The sequence below is a fragment of the Gymnodraco acuticeps genome, unplaced genomic scaffold, assembly GCF_902827175.1.
Source record: "Gymnodraco acuticeps unplaced genomic scaffold, fGymAcu1.1, whole genome shotgun sequence".
Taxonomy (NCBI): domain Eukaryota; kingdom Metazoa; phylum Chordata; class Actinopteri; order Perciformes; family Bathydraconidae; genus Gymnodraco; species Gymnodraco acuticeps.
Window position 1 is genome coordinate 622,689 of NW_022990335.1, and position 18,341 is coordinate 641,029.

Genomic DNA, 18,341 nt, shown 5'->3' on the forward strand with positions numbered 1-18,341 from the left:
GGGAAATGTAAAAACAAGCTAAGATAATTTACTCTTCTTAACTAAAGTAAAAAAACAGTGTAATGAGGAGGGCACAGATAAGACACAAACACTTGTCATCTTATAAATATTTAACCTCCCTGTAGAGAGGGTCTTTATCTACTCTGCAAAAAAGCAGCTTGTTGGAGGGGTTAAGCTCCATTACTGTTTTTCCTTCTTTTTTAAAACAGTTTCCCTCTGAAAAGAAAACAATACAACTCTTGAAAAATGAATCATTTATGTTTTACAGCGCATATTTATGAGTTGTGTTTTTTCTGATTTCCGTGTCAATGAGGCACATTGCGTTTGGTTAAGTGCCACTTCCCCGCTAAACAGTGACAATGAATTGTAGAATCAATAAACAGATGGAGCGAGTATACACACATACCCTGTTTGATGTAAAGTGTGTGTGTGTGTTTGTATGTGTATGTGTGTCTGCATGCTGCTCCGTTTAATCTTCTGCCATTCTGTCATTCTTGCAGACACAGCGTATGTCAGGGTTTTCATCAGCGACGTCAACGACAACAAACCAGTCTTTGCTCAGCGGCTGTATGAAGTCGGTGTCGATGAAAATGCAGATGTGGGAATGGCTGTTGTCACTGTTAGTGCTAATGACGAGGATGAAGGTATGCATGAAGAGGCAGTAGACCGATTGGGAGATTTTTACCGATACCACAAAAGGTTGACGAAGCAAGCCAACCAGAACCTGAGTTATAGAAGTTTTAGTGGACCACTTTATGATAACAATTTCAAAATTGCGCTTCTTTTATTTCTCTCACTATGTCTCGAAATAATATGTTGGCAGTCAATCCGTCAGTTTTCCAGCAGTGATTGGTGTGCCAATGTCGCACTTTCTTTCAAAATGACCAGCATTCATAGCAGAATGCAATAAATGACCCTGTGGGCAGTCTTTCCCAATCCGGCCTGAGCTCTGCTGAAATAATGCAGTGTTCTAGATTTAGCACTCGTCATTTGAGTGCTTGGTAATGCACGGTCGCACATATGTTCCAAAAAGAGTGACACGCTCCCACACAGTAGGTGGGCGGGATTTCACAAATAAAGCAGTTGCTCATCCTCCGTACAGCAGTAGTCTAAGATCCCTTTATCAGGCATGTTTAGGTCCGTTAATCAAGTATTTATGGTGAGCGGGGGTGCAGCTTAGGCTTGGCTGCAGCACTAATGATGAATAGCTGTGGAATAACACCAACCCCCAACATTAAAGTTGCAATAGGGTTGCGCTTGTGTCTAAGAGGCTACGCTCAATCTGTCTTGTTTAAAAAACCAACACCCTGGGTCTGCCTGCTGTAAGCCTGCCAAAACCCTGTGGGAGGCTGGGAGCTCTTTGTCAGCCAGGGTTGTGTTAATAGTAGAGATTAGTGTATTTATATGGGATTGTAGCTACTTTAACCCAACAGGATGATTGAAAAGGAAGACTGTTCATTCCAGGAGATTATCTGATCTATTCCAATGTTAACCCGGTAGACCATGTGGTGTCCTCTGAGACACAGTAGATAAGTTCAAGATATTGACTTCCTCTTTACCAAACTACATCCCCCACCCTCTCTTGGGCTTTGAAATCATTCCCTAGAGGCCACTATCAAAGTGCATTACTGTATGCTGCTTTTTACTTTTTTCGAGCACTCTTTTTTAAATTAGTATCTGATTAAAGCCGAGGAGACGAGGTACAACGTTTCCATTTAATTAAGTAATCAAAACAAGAAAGGGATACATGAAAACCTACTAATGCTCACGTCTTAGAGGAAATTAGGTGTAATACCCTCGTGGTTCACCGTTCTGTTTTTGCTAGAATAATAAGGCTTCTGCTTAAAGAATACTGTATATAGAATAACACTGACATTTTCAGGAACAGCCTGCTATAAAGTATACTACCTTCCTAAAATGTTGCTATACTCATGTTTCCCTTTTAGATTTCAGTAATCCTATTATAAAACATTTCATTTTTGCAGAATCAGGACAGTGAACTGATTACTCATTCCCAATCATGTATTTTTGTAAATCCTGCCACAGGAGCCAATGCCAAACTGCGCTACCAGATTACATCTGGCAACAAAGGAGGTGTTTTTGATATCGAGCCAGAGGTGGGGACGATCTTTATTGCACAGCCACTGGACTATGAACAGCAGAAGAGATACAAGCTACTGGTCCTCGCCTCCGATGGGAAGTGGGAAGACTACGCCGCTGTGGTGGTTACCGTGGTTAACAAGAACGACGAGGCGCCTGTGTTCTCCATGAATGAGTACTATGGATCCGTCACAGAGGAGCTTGACGGGTCTCCTGTGTTCGTGCTACAGGTGAGAGGCTGAGAGGATTGCTGCTGAGAGGTGTTCCACTGCTTTTTATAAAAATGACTGCAATTCATAATTATCTTAAGCGCTTCTCAAGTGTAGCCGCCACTTAGTATTACTTACAACTTCATATGGTCACATGGTCTTGAAGTGCATCTTCTGTTAGTCTTGTGGTGTTTATACGCAACTGTTGTTTTTTAAGAGGCCCTATTATGCTCTTGGGGGCTTTCACATTTCTTGTAATGTGTTATAGGTCTTTGTGCATGTAAATGGTCTGCAAAGACTAAAATCCCAAAGTTCCCTCCAGAGGGAACCGACTCGATTGGACTCTTTGTTTACTTCAGTAACATAGTGACATCACTAACACTTGCGTTTCTATTGGCTAGCATGCCAACACATTGTACATGATTTGCTAAGGGACGGGAGATCTCTAAGCAGTTGACCGGTCACATCAGAGCAGACTGGGCTCTGGTTTCAGACAGACTGTAAAAAGAGGTGCTGCAGCACAGGCAGTATGAGAAAAATACCTTTTTGAACATTGAAGCATGTAAACATGTCACATTAGAAGAGCAAAATACAAATGTGAAAAGTAGCATAATATGTCCTCCTTACCATTACATAATTATTCTTCCACTAAGTAGGAGAATCAGCAGTGATGGATCTTGTGTGGGGAAATGTAGCAGTAAGGTTGTCAGACCCACTCTGAGGCGAGATGTAAGAGCCATGCCTGATCAGAGCTCATTGCTTTAATTTAGGTGGTCAGGAAAATGTGCAAACTCTTAAATGGGCTGTCTTAAAAATCCAAAAGCAAAGAAGGTGATGGCTGAAAAGAGATAAGAAGAAGCATTAATTTGGGTCTGACTGGATGAATGAACGTCCATTCTCTTAAGAAGTTATCATTGTCTGTGCAGGTGACAGCGAATGACCCCGACAAAGACGCAGACCAAGGCGCCATCCGGTATTCCATTCACGGCCAAGGGGCCGAGTCACACTTCATGATCAATGACATCACGGGGGAGATGTATGCCCAGCGCACCATGGACCGAGAGCAGCGTGCCGTCTGGCGCTTCGTTGTTATGGCAACGGACGAAGAGGGCGAGGGACTTACTGGCTTTACGGATGTTATTATCAACGTGTGGGACATCAATGACAATTCCCCCGCCTTCATGTGTGCGCCTGATAATTGCCACAGTAGCGTTGTGGAGAACTCCCCTCCTGGAACCTTTGTTGTGGAAATGACGGCGTTAGACCTTGACGACGCAGCAGTAGGTCAGAACGCAATCCTGACATATCGGATTACAGAGAACGTGCACAACGCAAACAAGGAAGACCTTTTCACTATTGATTCCAGCACCGGCACTATATCTGTGGCGGCAGAGGGTCTGGACCGGGAGGTTGCTGAAAGCCACCGTCTGGTATTGGAGGCCCGTGACGGCGGAGGTATGACAGGTTCAGCGACCGCCACTATAGTGGTGACGGACATCAACGACCATGTGCCGAAGTTCAGAGAAGACCGCTGTGGCGCTCGTGTGCCGGAGAGCTCAGAGGTAGATGCTTCTATCCTGGAATTGAGCGCCGTGGATCCTGACGCTGGCACTTACGGACAGCTGGCCTTCAGCGTGGTGGCAGGAGACCCCGAGCAGCGGTTCTACATGGTGAGTCACAGACTGGAGCAGACGGGCACACTGAGGCTGAAGAAGAAGCTGGACTTTGAGAAGCAAGGGGAGCAGCGGTTCAACCTCACCATCAAGGTGGAGGACTCTGACTTCTCCAGCCTTATCCACTGCCAGGTTCTTGTGCAGGATGAGAACGACAACGCTCCCGCTTTCAACCCCACCTCCCACCTGCTCGCCCCTTTGCCCGAGGATGTAACCGTGGGAACTACTGTTATTCAGCTCACAGCCACTGACTCTGACTCGGGGCCAAACGGGGACATGTTGTACAGCGTTCTCCCTCAGTCTGACCCACATGGACACTTTGCAGTCAGCCGAGACGGCGTGATTACAGTTGCCAGGCCTCTGGATCGGGAGACAGTGGTGGGTTATGAGCTGGTTGTCATGGCGACAGACCGGGGTACCCCTGCACACACTGGCAGTGTCACGGTCCACTTGCCGCTGCTTGACTTGAATGACAACGGGCCGGAGCTGGAGACAGCCTACGCTCCGGTGCTGTGGGAGAACAGCCCGGCCCCTCAAGTGGTGCGGCTCAGCGGGGGCTCCACTCTGCTGCACGTTGTGGACAGAGACTCCCCAGAGCACGGGCCTCCTTTCAGACTCTCTCTGCCCTCACTTTACTCCACTGACTTCCATCTGCAGGATCACGGGAACGGCTCAGCCACGCTCACTGCTCTGAGGAGATTCGATAGGGAAAGGCAGAGCGAGTTCCACTTGCCCGTGATTATGATTGACAGCGGCGATCCGCCAATGACAGCCACAAACACGCTCACAATCACCATTGGCGACCTGAATGATAACGCCCATCAGGCAGGAGAGAAAGATGTCTATGTGCATAGCCGCAAGGGTGAGTTTCTGGCTTCCCCTCATTTCATTCTCCCTGCCCCTTGCTTTCGCTACAGAGCCTTTCACTGCAGGCAGAGCTTGAGTGAAGAGGGGTAACTGAGGCCACATTTTTCTCTTCCATACCTGCTCTGTGTTGTCTGGAATTCATAATTGTGCTCTTCCTTTTACATTCTAACAGTGTTTTGTTATGGTAATATCGTTGTCAAATCCTTTCTCAAGCCACACGCCTAAAGCTCACCTGAGCATCACATTGTGATAAGGATCATAATTCTTCTTCTCCTTTTGTAGTTTATTACCCTTCAGGTGAGTTGGTTAGGTATGTCAGCTTGTTAGTGTTTTGATCGCATACTCAGCTACATAGCAGTTTTGGTAATTGTTGAAAACAGGAATGCCGTGAATCATCCAGGCTGCCATTGTTTACCCAGCTGCAGTACTCTGGCACTGCAGGTCGATAATAACATAATCCATACTGAGATAGCCCTGCTTCCTTAAGCTCCACGCTCTCTGAAGTCTAGCACTGAGAGCCTATTCATTCCAGCAGTGGGACTCCACAGTTATGAGCATAATAAGTAGAACAGAACACAGGAATGCAAGATAAGGAGAAGAGAGGGACGGAAAGATATGTGTTAGCATCAGCAGATTCTGTCCGGACTGAATCTGTGTGTGTGTGTGTGGTGTGTGTGTGTGTGTGTGTGTGTGTGTGTGTGTGTGTGTGTGTGTGTGTGTGTGTGTGGTGTGTGTGTGTGTGTGTGTGTTGTGTGTGTGTGTGTGTGTGTGTGTGTGTGTGTGGTGTGTGTGTGTGTGTGTGTGTGTGTGTGTGTGTGTGTGTGTGTGTGTGTGTGTGTGTGTGTGTGTGTGTGTGTGTGTGTGTGTGTGTGTGTGTGTGTGTTTACCTGGAACAGGAAGGATGGTGAATGCAGCACTGGGGAAGGTGTATGCCCCAGATCCTGATGACTGGGACAACAAGACCTACACTCTGGAGACAAGCGCAGCCAAGTAAGAGCTCTGTGTCACATGCATATAATTTGTACTGAAAACCTGCTGATCTCCAAATGTGCAGTACAAGTGCTAAAGCAGTACAGTACAAGAAGAACTGCCAGCTGTGTAGAATTTGAGAAATAAAGAGGATGTGGACTCAGCTATGAAGCTGTTTTTCTCTATCAAAGCCTCTTTTATTCATATCACTCAGGCGATTCTTGCCTAACAGGTACTTCTCCTAATCGTAATCCAATTCCCTGGCATCTAATATAAAAACTGTCAACAGTGAGCCATTATGGAAAATGCGACAAGATTCAAACAAATTAAGCAATCTCGGTCTACCTGTGTGACGTTCCCGTCCGAGATGAAACAAACTGTACGAGGACCGTCTGACTGCATCAGGGACCTATTGCAGCTATTCAGTATTCATACTGTCAAGATCAGATTAGAAATACCAATTCCATATTTGTTTTATTCATATAAAAAAATCTGACAGTTACCATGACAACTATGTAGCTCTTTTGGCAGCAAATAAATTGTCGTCTTTTTCTTTTTATGTATGTGGTTTTTTCTTACAATTCATTTGAATGAATCTTCGTCTTGACTAAACCCTGCTATTGCTGACCAATTCTCTTCTTGTCTGTCTGCTATCTGTCAGGTGTTCTTTCCTCTGAACAAAAGCGTAGAGACAAAAGAGGCCACTTGTCTTCTCTTTTTTCTTTCTCTTTCATCTTCCTCTGAAGCCGTCTTCTCCCCTAAACAGCTCCTCTGCTTTCCTCAGATACTTCAGTCTGAACCAGAGCTCAGGAGTGCTGACCCTCCGCCAAGACACTCCAGCAGGCAGCTACTGGTTGAGGGTCGGGGTGTCTGATGGTGTGTGGCCCGACGTGTTCTCAGGGGTCAGAGTTCATGTCAGGGATCTGGAGGAAAAGGCCATCCTGTCGTCCGCCTCGCTGCGTCTGACCGGTAACATTAGCAGAAACACTGACTCCCCTTATGGCACAAACACTCACAAACATACGATGGCCGACAGGGGAAAGCGCGCTACGGCCCAAAAAACACTTCCATTATGAGAAATGCACTGCACTTGCAAATATAAAACGAGAAATGTGCCAAAACAAACAAGAAAAACACGTGGAAATGAAGAAACATCTTCACCAACTTAACAACACATGTGATAACTAAAAGCACTGCACAAACTAAACGCTGCAAACACGAAATGCTGCAAGAAGCTCAGAACACAACGGGCATTCTGGGATTATAAAGTTGGCCAACTATCACTGGAACCATGCCTTAAATTGAAGTTGTATTGGCTTATTTTGATATTTTGATCGCTTGATTCCTTTCGATATTTTTGCAGATCTGCTGTAAGCTAGCTAGATAACGTATCTAACCTAGTATTTTCAAATATACTGACAAAACCTTACAACCATGAAACAGACTAATTCTACGACAGTGACAGTTGGCCCATCTGTGTGCATCACTTTTTAGTTTCCCCGTTTCCGTGGTGTTTTGAGCTTCTTGAGTTGACACATTGCTGAAGATGTTGCTCCTTTTGCATGTGATTTGGCATATTTGTGGTTTTACATCGTTTTTGAAACTGCAGTGTGTTTCTCTGTGTATTCAACTGGATTCCCTGCCTCAGTCATCCTCCGCAAAAGAAAAATGTGTTCCTAGTTGCTGTTGTTGTTCAATTGTGTTTTGAAGCTGACGTTGAAAGAGACAGCCTCTGCCACAGGCATGGCATTGACTTATTATCAGCTTGTCAATCCAGTTAACGTTAAAATAATAGGCTGTCAAGAGACATTTTTACACTTGCATTATTTAACATTTCTAAGCATTCTACAGCAACCTTTCACAGTGCCTGTTGGTAACAGTTTATTTCTTCGTCTTTAGTCTTCGTCTAAAGTTTATGTTTGAGTGTTCGTTTCTCTGTCAGTCTCTTGGAGCAAATCGGAGTTATAAAGGTCAATTTGGAAGTGTCAGGTAAAGTCCTTGACATTTAAAAAGCCGTTTGGAGAACGGCGACGAAGGCTATTATGGATGCCTCTGACTCCAAGTCATTATCATTTCTGGAGATTAAAGATGACTGCCCACATTCTCCAGATGTTATTGAGAGGTGGCACCACGTATGTGATTGATTTTACAGACATTAGAATATTTTGTTGAAGTCCCTAACTTTTTTTCACTGAAGACATAAAACATTTGTACTTGACTGCATCACGACTCATTCAGCTTATGGATGATTCAGTGAGGGAGTGGATCGATAGCGGGAGAAGTTAGACTACCGCTGGTGCTAATGGAATGAGGAACTCGTAGACTTTGATCAACCCTGTAGTTGTCATTGACGAGTCAGTACTCCTCTCTTTGTCTCCTAAGGCATAACAGCGAGAGATTTTATCGACTCTCACGTCGAGGGAAGGAGTCGGCTGGAGACGTTCTGGGACTTCCTGTCTGAAACCCTGTCTGTCAAATCAGGGAGCATCAACATATTCAGCATCGCTGACAGCCAGGAGAAAACTGTGGATGTTCATTTCTATGTGCTAACTGATAATGGCTACCTGCGCCCAGAAAAACTGCATGCTGTCCTCGCCGCACATAAAAAGAAGGTATATATACCGCCGTGTCTGATAGATGGATCAATGCTCGTGTATCAAGTGATACACTTGGGAGCTTGAGGGGAAAAGATAACAGAGATTTTTATATGCCCTTTAATTTTCACACCAACTTCCTGTCGGTTAACTGCCTGGCCCTGTCATGTCTCTTTGTCTCTCCCATTCATTTCTTCTCTTTGCTTTTATAATGGCTTTCATTTTTCATGCTTTGGTTGTGCATCATTTGAAATCCTCCTGTCTAGCTATTTGTTATAAACAAGCAGTTATAGAATATTAAAAGCATTTATGTAGATTAGGCCCTGATTTTCAACTCCTTTGTATTGCTTGTGAAGTCTTTTTTTCCCTTGAAGTGTAAATCATTTAGTAACTCACACCAATATAAATACAAATCAGTTTATCTTCACTGACAATTATTGTAATTTGCATTTTTGCTTTGCCTTCTCTGAATCTCCGCAGCTGCAGTCAGTGTTGCGTGTGAATGTGAGCCAGGTGCAGATAGATGAGTGTGTGCGCACGGACTGCAGGACATCCGGCGGCTGCTCCACACAGTTGAGCATCAGTGACTCACCCACCCTGGTGGACTCGGGGGCTCTCTCCCTGGTCTCAGTGAAGGTGACTTCCTCCGCCGTGTGTGGCTGCGTTGCCAGGGAAATGACCCACCAACCCTGCGCCTCCTACCCCAGCAAGCCCTGCCTTAACGGGGGAACCTGCGTCGACACCCAGAGTGGATACAGGTGAGAGGCACGTCTGCAGTTCTTCAGGAGGACTAAGGGGGTTTAAGAGGATATAACTTTAAATGGGATGTGCTGCAGTCTTCTCTCTAGCCCTGTGAGACTTACTGCAAGAGTGGCATCCTGGAAAATGAGCCAAGCATTACTAAGAAGGTGTCTCTCGTGAGAAAAATCTCCTTCACCTGCATCTTGACCTAACTTGCTTGAGCTGCTCTGCCGTGTTGTCAGCTGAATAGAGAGTAGCAAGTTTTTTCAAGAGACGTAGGGCTATTTGCAAAAGGAAAAATGCGCATGAATGTGGATATCATTCCGAACTATTATGTCTATCGTGTATTATTAAATTAGGCCTTTAGATTTATAGTCGGATATATGAAACTCTGGTGCACTGTGTGCTGCAGAACTTGGAGATAAATAAGAAAGGGAACTTTTGTATCAAGGTCATAAGCTAGTAGTTTGAATATTCACCCTAAATATGTATGTTATTACTGAGAGTGTACGGGTCTCTGTGGAAGTCATACAGTAGGCAACAGCGTGCAGTTCATTTCATGCACACACTAATGCTCAGATTAAATAAATATAGGGCAAGAGGATTAGCACAACTCTGGCCCCCCTCTATGCTCACAACTTCTCAAAATCTCATTTAATGCCATTAACATGAACATGCAAATTCATATAACAGTCTACAGAGCTTCTTTTTTTTCTCCTCTTATCTTTTAAATTTCCTCCACAGCGGTTGATCTGCTCCCTGCTGAGAGAAGCCCTTGTTCCGTAACAAGGCTATCTCCCCGTATGTGCTATATGTGCCCTCATGTGAATGCGGCAGAACTATAAAGAATCCAATGTTTGATTCTCTCTGTCGAAGGAGCTTAACAGGCAACTACAGAAGGCAGCTGATCAGATATTGTCAGTCAGAAGTGGGAAAAACATGCTCCGCACTTCTTGATTTGGATCGGCAATGCTCTCATGAGTCACGTGAACGAGTGAGGTGCCGTGCACGGCGTGTGCATATGTATGCATACGGCTACGCTCCGCCTAATCCGTCCTTTTTCGCTGCGTATGGATCAGTATTCCTGACATGTGTTGCCCCTCTGCAGAATAAACAGAGATGGGGAGAAACAGCCCCTAACGGTCTCAGCACACACAGCCTCCCTCAGACACTGCGTGGAAATAGATGGCTTTGACATTATCAGCAAAGCCAGCTTGTCTCACATTGAGAGGATGAGATCAAGCGGGCCCTAGCATCGCAGTGATGGAATGGACTGTTTTTAATCACTGCTGGGATCTCTCCCTTTATCGTTCTTTGTGTGCGATTATTAATATTAACCATCACTGTCTCCTACTGCTACATGTTGAAGATAGGCATGGAAAACATTTAATTTCCAGTGCCTGTAAGAGCGGTGATCCCCAGCACTCAAGCTCTAATCAAAGTAGATGACTACAAGAAGAGGCAATTGCACAGTTATCAACCAAAGCGTGTAATACCTTAAGAATGAGAAGAGGGCAGGTGGGGATAAGTGAGAAAAAGTCCACGAAATCAGTGATAGTATGGTGCTTATAAAAGCGAGAGAAATATAATTAATTATGTGCTGAGCAGCAGCCGTCTCCAGAGGGTTCAGCCCGGGTGACAGATAAAGAACAGGCCGGAGAAATTAAGTGATTTAATGTAGGATTGAATATTCAGGTGTTTTGCTTATGCTAACAATAGATTGATAAGAGCTTTCTTAGCTGTGCATGTTGAAGAAAAGTCAAAGCCCCTTCCTGTGTGAATCAACAGGGCCGTCACGTACACAAAGTCCCCGCGCTGAGATTGGACAGTGAGGAGATTTCACAGCGCACACAGACATCAACTACACTGATTGTTTCTTTCCCCATCTTTTGCCCTGATTGTCCTCACTCTTATTTTCCCCCTTCTGTGTGCTACAGGTGTCACTGCCCCCCGCAGCTCGAGGGGCCAGACTGTCAGCAGACGAGGCTTAGTTTCCTTGGCAACGGTTATGCCTGGTTTCCCCCCATCAGGCCTTGCTTTGATAGCCATCTTTCACTGGAGTTTATGACGGAAAAAGACGATGGACTGTTACTGTACGCAGGCCCATTGGCCACTCTGCTGCCCGGGGAGGAAGAGGACTACATGGCCATAGGTAAATAAATGAGTCTGTGTAATTCGAATCATGCCAGGGGACCTGCGGGGCCATTACTGCGCTCAAACTTGCACCTTCATTTTGTGTGTTCATATACTTGGCGGTAGCTAATCAGATATATGAGGCAAATTTTGTTCGTTAGTGTACTGCTGTTGAGGGATTTGAGCGCTCAGTCTACCGAGTTATAATGCAGTAGCCTACCTAATGTGCTGCAACGCAGGCGACTCGTTCTTACTGTTTTATGTGTATAATACTGTCCTGTGCCACGAGGAATTGTATTATTGCTTACCCCCCGCTTCAGTGTCACAGCAGTGCTTCAGCTCCTGAACACGCTGTGTGGCTGGTAAACATTCAGCGTCTTACTCAAGGACGCATCAGCAGGTTTTTCTTCTTGCTGACATAAAGGCTGGAACATCAATTCTATATGTGAAGGACAGTAGACAACATCTACAGTAAATAAATAGAGCTTACTATTGTTGATAGTTAGTCATCAGATTGCATAACACTAATATTTTGGTGTAAACCGAAGAGCATTACTGAAATGATTCATGTTACTTAATGATAATATGGGTGTCTTTTTAAATAGCTGAATTGTAAAAGAAATGCATTGTAGAGATAGAAAATACCATTGTAATGGCAACATGTTCTGTGATACAGTGTCGATTCTCAAATACAAGTGATCGTTATATTTACAACTTTTATAAACTTAATCTGTCACTTAACAAATCCTGCATTTTTTATATATATATATATATATATATATATATATATATAGATATATGTTTTATATAGACAAATGGCTGTGCCTTTACTCAGATTGCAAATAAGATTCAGGGTAACAGGGACATGTGATAAATGCAACTGCAGTTTTCGTTTTTCTAAATGCATAAAAAGTAATAATAAGTAATGCATGTGTCGGTGTGTTTTTTTACTATGACAGATTTCCCAAAATGTGATTTTTTGTTTTAAAGATTGCGCCATAAACACCTTTCTTACGGTATCACAAGGTATACAGATTTGTAACCCCTGTATTATAGTGTCTCACCAGATTATCTTTCATTACACAGCAGTACATTGAACAGAGTGCACTAAACACACTGCTGCTGCTTGTTGTTGAAGTTACTGCCACGGGATGAAGATAATGATGATCTGAAAACAAAGATTTAAATTATAAAGACAACTGTAAAAGTCATGTTGGGATTTGAATGTATCGGGAATCTTTTTGGATATAAAATATGATAGCAACCAGTCTTTCATATCTATACCAATTGCTATCATGGGGTCCATTCCCTTTTAGATGCACACACATACAGTCTTAAATTCCCAACATATCTATTTGTATTTGCTGGGGATGATTTAAATGTTGGTTTACCCAAATTAAAAACATTCTCCTTTATTTTCTCATATTCTGGCCATACAGAAATGTTTGGTTTTGTTTTGAGATGTCTGTCTTTCAGATTTATGCCACCCCAATATATTAAGTTAATTCAATTTCATTTGTGGGACTTGCATTATTTAAAAATGATATTTAAAAACATTCTGCAGTAATATCTCAACCTGGAAATCAAATATCATTACTGAATAATTAGTTTACAGAGCTCCCTGTGAACAGTCATTTGGTCAAACCAACCTTTCTTCTTGATTGATTTCTATTTCCTATTTTTACAACCATGGGCAAATAAGTTCCATTATTTCTGGTGAGCAGATGATTTAAGATTGCCTGCTGTAATTCTCTTTTTTATTAACTATGGTTGGTCTGTTCTGACTTCAAGATGCTACCATAAGCCCCTTGTTGTTTTTGCTACATGCCTGCATGAATATGACATTCACATCTTGTCTGTTTTTCTCTGAACGTCCTTTCCCTCAGAGCTGATTGGTGGGACACCCAGTCTGAAGATTAACCACGGCTCTGGGACGCTGGTCCTCCAGTTAACCAATAACGTCGGGGTGACTGACAGGCGCTGGCACCGCCTCGATGTGAGGAGCAACAGCAAAGTAAGAGAAGCGATTCCCATTAGCACCTCAACAAGTCTACCCGAGTGTAGGGATATGTCAGATTAAGATACATGCTGTAATTTGTAGAGAGCGCTATCTACAATATATCCACATGTGCAGCAGCAGTGACCTCTCTCCGTTCTCCCCCAATCTAAAGGAAGTGCACCTCACTCTCGATCGATGTTCCAGTGCGATTGTCATGGAGACAGAAGGCGTGGACTCATGGACAATGACAGAAGACCGCTCATACTGTGAAATCCGCGGGGTCACACCCAACAGGGACAAGTAAGATCAATGATGCAGTGGATCAAATGTGACCAGCACTGTACAATATGAAAAACTGAATCCTACAGGGAGCCAATAAGTACTTCATCAGGGGATAAATAACACGCTGTATGTATCATCATTTAGAATAGATACATGGTACATACAGTATAGGTGTAGGAATAACTGAGTTTAATGTTTGTGTGTCTTTTGGGTTGAGGTAACCAACAATTAGGGTTTAGAAATCCTCCAGAGGTCCTGCTGGGGTTTTTCTTGTGGTTGCATTTGTATTAATCTTCTAAGGATTTGTTTTTTTGCTGTTTATAAATCTAAAAGGATGCCTGGCCCATGGGGGCAGTGTCTTTAGTGCCCGATGTCCTCAGGGGTAAACAAATATAGCAGCATTAGTAGTCACAGCACAGCACTTTGAAAGGTGCTAAAAGTGAACAATTATAAATGAAGGTCAATCTTTGCATACACATGTGACATCTAGGTACACTGCTTTAACTTTATGCAAGGAATACTAAAGGATTACCTCTATTCTACCATATTAGTCTAGTAGTGTTTTAATGATTTAGGTGTGCTGGCATGCAAAACTACAAAAAATACATGTATTATTATTACATTCTGTATTATTTTTTAGGATCAAAAGATTAGATAACGCAGTAGCAATGAATGTGTAATACAATTTGGATTAGGTCCTAATATTTAAATTATTGATTAATATTTATTGATTACCTGATTAATAGTAAATAGCAAATAAATAACAGATGCAGATAAATTGTCCGTTTATCAAATATGAAATAACTTTGTAAGTTGTTTCGGCTCATAAGTATCCCCTTACAACATGCAAAACCTAGTTGGAGGATCTTTAGCATCTTATATTCCCTAAAAGTAATAATTTACAACCTTAACTGCTTATGATCTTTCAAAATAAAATAGTAATGTCCTTCCCTCTGGTTTTATTTAAAGAAATACGCATAATCAGGCAGTTCTCGTGGCGTGAGTTGTGTTTTAAAAAGTGTTAATCACCAGCTGCATGGAATCTGTTACTGAAATCAAGTCATGTAGTGGCTCAGACTGTTGTGAGCTCACAGTGTTTAATTCCTGTGCTCTCTGAAGGGGAGAAACTGTTAATAAAATCCTCATATGATTTTCTTAAAATGCCAATTAATCCGTCTGACTTTGTTTGTGTACATAGTCACAGCTCAATTTCTTTTCCCCCATTGTGGGCTGGGCCTGGCACTGTGCTGATTGTTTTGTTTCAGTAATTAAGCTAAGAGTTTATGAAGTTTAACTATGTACATCAGGGCTTTACGACTGCTATTCATTTGAATAACTTATAAAAGAGAAAACCATTAACCCTGATGCCTTGTTTTCCTATTAGGTCATGTAAACACTTGTGTCATTGAACATGTATTTAAGCTAGCATTGAAATATATTGAGTTTTTTATCTCTTCAAGGCAAGAGAGTTTGTGTATTTATCATTTCAGGTAAATACAATGTATACATGCATTTATTTTCACAATAAGGGACAAATAAATGGAATAAGATGTCATATTTCTTTGGGAGCAGTAACAGTGATGACACCCTCAGCAGGAAATTAAACCATGAATGTTAACCTTGATGGATTATAAGGAGTGTGTTCCTTTTCCTGTGCTTGCGTTTCTTTATATATTGAGAGCTGCGCTATGAATTCTAACCTTGGGAACCTACATGGTGGTGTTTCCTTTTCTGTTCTTCTGTTTATTGTCTATTGAAAGTTGCTTTTATTTCCCAGGTACCTGAATGGAAGTCATGTACTGCAGCTCGGAGGGGTCAACCAGAACATATCTTATGAATACCCCCAGCTGCAGCACAAACACTACACTGGATGCATAAGGAACCTGCTCCTGGACAGCAAGGTATTGTGTGGAGCAGGCAGTTAAATAAACACACAATGCCCGGGGACTGTTTATAAAATATGTTGTAGATAAAGAGATTTCTGTATTGAATTGTAAATTCTATTGATTTGTGTTTACCTGTCTGGATGGCTGACCACATACAGAAGGTGCTGGGGGATCCATGTGGTTGTTTTTACATCTGTTATTACAGATGTGCAATATATACTTTTACAAAATAGTTTACAAAAAGGAAAGTTATAAAAGAAGCATTCAGATTATTTATTTAAGCACTACCAGAACACAACAAACTAAATATATAGTGCTATATCCAGGATTGTACTTAAAAATGCCCTGTGGTGTCCTTCTCAATATAGTTTCTGTTTTAACGTTTCTCACCAAAGAACATGGTGGGTTTTATTGGGTCACATACCTGCATTGTTGCTTGCTGGTAGAGATACACCACTTTAATACAAACAGTTGATGAGTCTCATATATCCGGTCACATTTACACAATTTACATTAAGCACACAGTGGCACATGGTATCATCACAGCCAAACACACACACACACACACACACACACACACACACACACACACACACACACACACACACAAATATTGTTGTCGTATTTAACTTTTTCTGTGTGATTGTAGTAAACATGCTCGCAATTTGTAACACATCCAAAATAAGCCTTGGAGGAACAAACTCCCAAAAAAGATTTGACAACAAGACAGTTCTCTAACTTGGTGCAGTCTTAGAGAAATCCCCTGGGAGGGATAACTATCCCCAAATTGCTCCCATTGACACATCTACTATTAAAGTGTATGCCAAATACCATGTCATGTAATTTTAATATCGTTAAATAAATGGCTTTGGTGGAGCTAAATGTATATACTTTACATAATGCTGGATAGAACATTCTCTAAGGTGATCCTAGTTGTGAATGTAAAATCTTAATACAAAATGAGTAGTTACTATAGCTGTCAAAAGTACAACATGTTGTGAAATGTGGCATACAAAGTATAGTGGTGTGACAGCAGCAAATACAATACTACGTTACTCTGTAAGTTAACGGCAGAACTTACTTGCATATATACATACTGTACTAGCATATCGTGACGTTACTTTGATTATGTACCCTGCTATACCATATATGCATGGTGTATAGTTCTTCCTTTCTCATACTTCCTTGTATTCTTGTTGTATATAATATAGCAGACATTCATAATGTATTTAGTATTCTGGTAAATGTTTTACATATTTTTGCTGCTGCGCCACTTCAATTTCACTGTGTGGTAAATCAATATGCAATGTATCATTAAGCAATCAGCAATCACATCGGTTTATGGTATCCTAAATTGAATGATAAGATACAATTTTCTTTCTCAATCTGCAATCACATCCCCATTCACTTACTATTATTGTAAGTACAGAATCCTTTCATTTTCCTCTGGTTACTGAGTCTTATTTGTTCCTTCTTCTTCTGCCACTCAGCTATACGACCTTGGTTCCCCGGCTGAATCCTCCAACACTGTGCCAGGCTGCTCTCTTATTGATGACCACTGCACCGACATGGAGCCCCTGTCCTCCTGCGGCCAGAGGGGCCACTGTCATGGAGAGTGGGGGTCCTTCAGCTGCCTGTGTGAACCTGGCTTTACAGGGCCTCAGTGTGATCAAGGTGAGAATAACACGTTTTTTTTTTTAATTGACCACAAAGTTTTCAGGGGAAGAACAGTCAGATCTCAGTGGAGTTGGGGATTTTAAAACTCACAAAGTGAATCCATAGGGGAATATTCTACCTTCCCAAACGTCACTTTGCTGCAGTGTGAAGATAACCTCGCCTTACATAAAGTGCTTCTGCAGAACAGCAAGCCCTCGCTGCGATATCCTCGCCTATTTCCCACATGACAGCTGAATTAATTGAACAAGCCTTGTGTGTTTTTGATTGACAAGCTGTGCCAGAGTTCTCCTTCGACATCCGGAGCCACGTACAGTTCCAGCTCTTGTGGTCGATGCCTGCGCGACGGACCAGGTTCCAGGTCGGGGTCCGGACGCGTGCCGCCGCAGGTGTCCTCTTCAGCCTGCTCTCCCAGGAGCAGCATGAATACCTACGCTTAGAGGTGAGTAGCGGCTTGGTGCTCCACACCACCTTGACAGCTCTGATTGTCTTTCTCTGTAGGCCTTAAGATGATAATTAGGGCCCGGACAATGATTTCTGAAAACGCTTGTCAGGCTGAGAGTGAGTAATATCAGGGTTGGAGACATATGGGTGGATACTGAGGGGGCCGGGTGATTGACATATGTATGTTCACGACGAGCTCTTTCAGAGAGTCTGAAGAATACTGCTATTGAGAGGCTGCTATTTAAGAAATGAGGTCTTCTTTGTTCAAGGTTATTTCTGTCTGTGGTTAATGATTTAAGCACAATTCAATATGGAAAAAATTCAACTGTGTGCACTGTAATTCAAGGAGAGAGTGCTCTTAAGTGAAGGTCAGATCCCATTGCTCTGAACTTGAGGGTTTTGACACAGTCTGTTTCGAGTGCCAGGCTCAAAGTCATGTCTGCAGTCATGCTGCTCCCTTTGCCACCAGCCCGGAGTGGAGTGGTGCTCACACTGAGTTTCTTTTCGAGACAAGTCTACCTCACTTTGCCAAACCTCCATAATAGCACGGCTGACACATTCTTGAGTGGATTTGAAGCCAGTATTTCGTCAAGGCCTCTCGTCTCATTGAGTGACAGGTCGAGTGTAAACAGCACCTGGAAGTAAATGGCTCTGTTTGGACTGTCATTTTTGTTTTGGCTAACTCACAGGTTCAGCTGTTTGCGGCACACCTGTCTCGTTTAGGGTAACACTGATCTGTCTTTGAAAACATCTTGTCTTTGCGCTTGTTA

General features: G+C 42.7%; 1 protein-coding gene across 1 annotated transcript in view; it reads left to right on the plus strand.

Moving 5' to 3' along the window:
* The window catches only part of LOC117550817 (neural-cadherin-like), a 109,884-nt gene that overhangs the window by 76,978 nt on the left and 14,565 nt on the right, over positions 1-18,341 (plus strand). Inside the window, 13 exon segments of the mRNA XM_034223368.1 lie at positions 501-644; positions 2,047-2,330; positions 3,236-4,844; positions 5,746-5,839; positions 6,603-6,787; positions 8,201-8,430; positions 8,893-9,170; positions 11,091-11,305; positions 13,173-13,300; positions 13,458-13,585; positions 15,345-15,468; positions 16,944-17,127; positions 17,403-17,569. Of these exon segments, the coding sequence (XP_034079259.1) occupies positions 501-644; positions 2,047-2,330; positions 3,236-4,844; positions 5,746-5,839; positions 6,603-6,787; positions 8,201-8,430; positions 8,893-9,170; positions 11,091-11,305; positions 13,173-13,300; positions 13,458-13,585; positions 15,345-15,468; positions 16,944-17,127; positions 17,403-17,569 (3,770 nt within the window).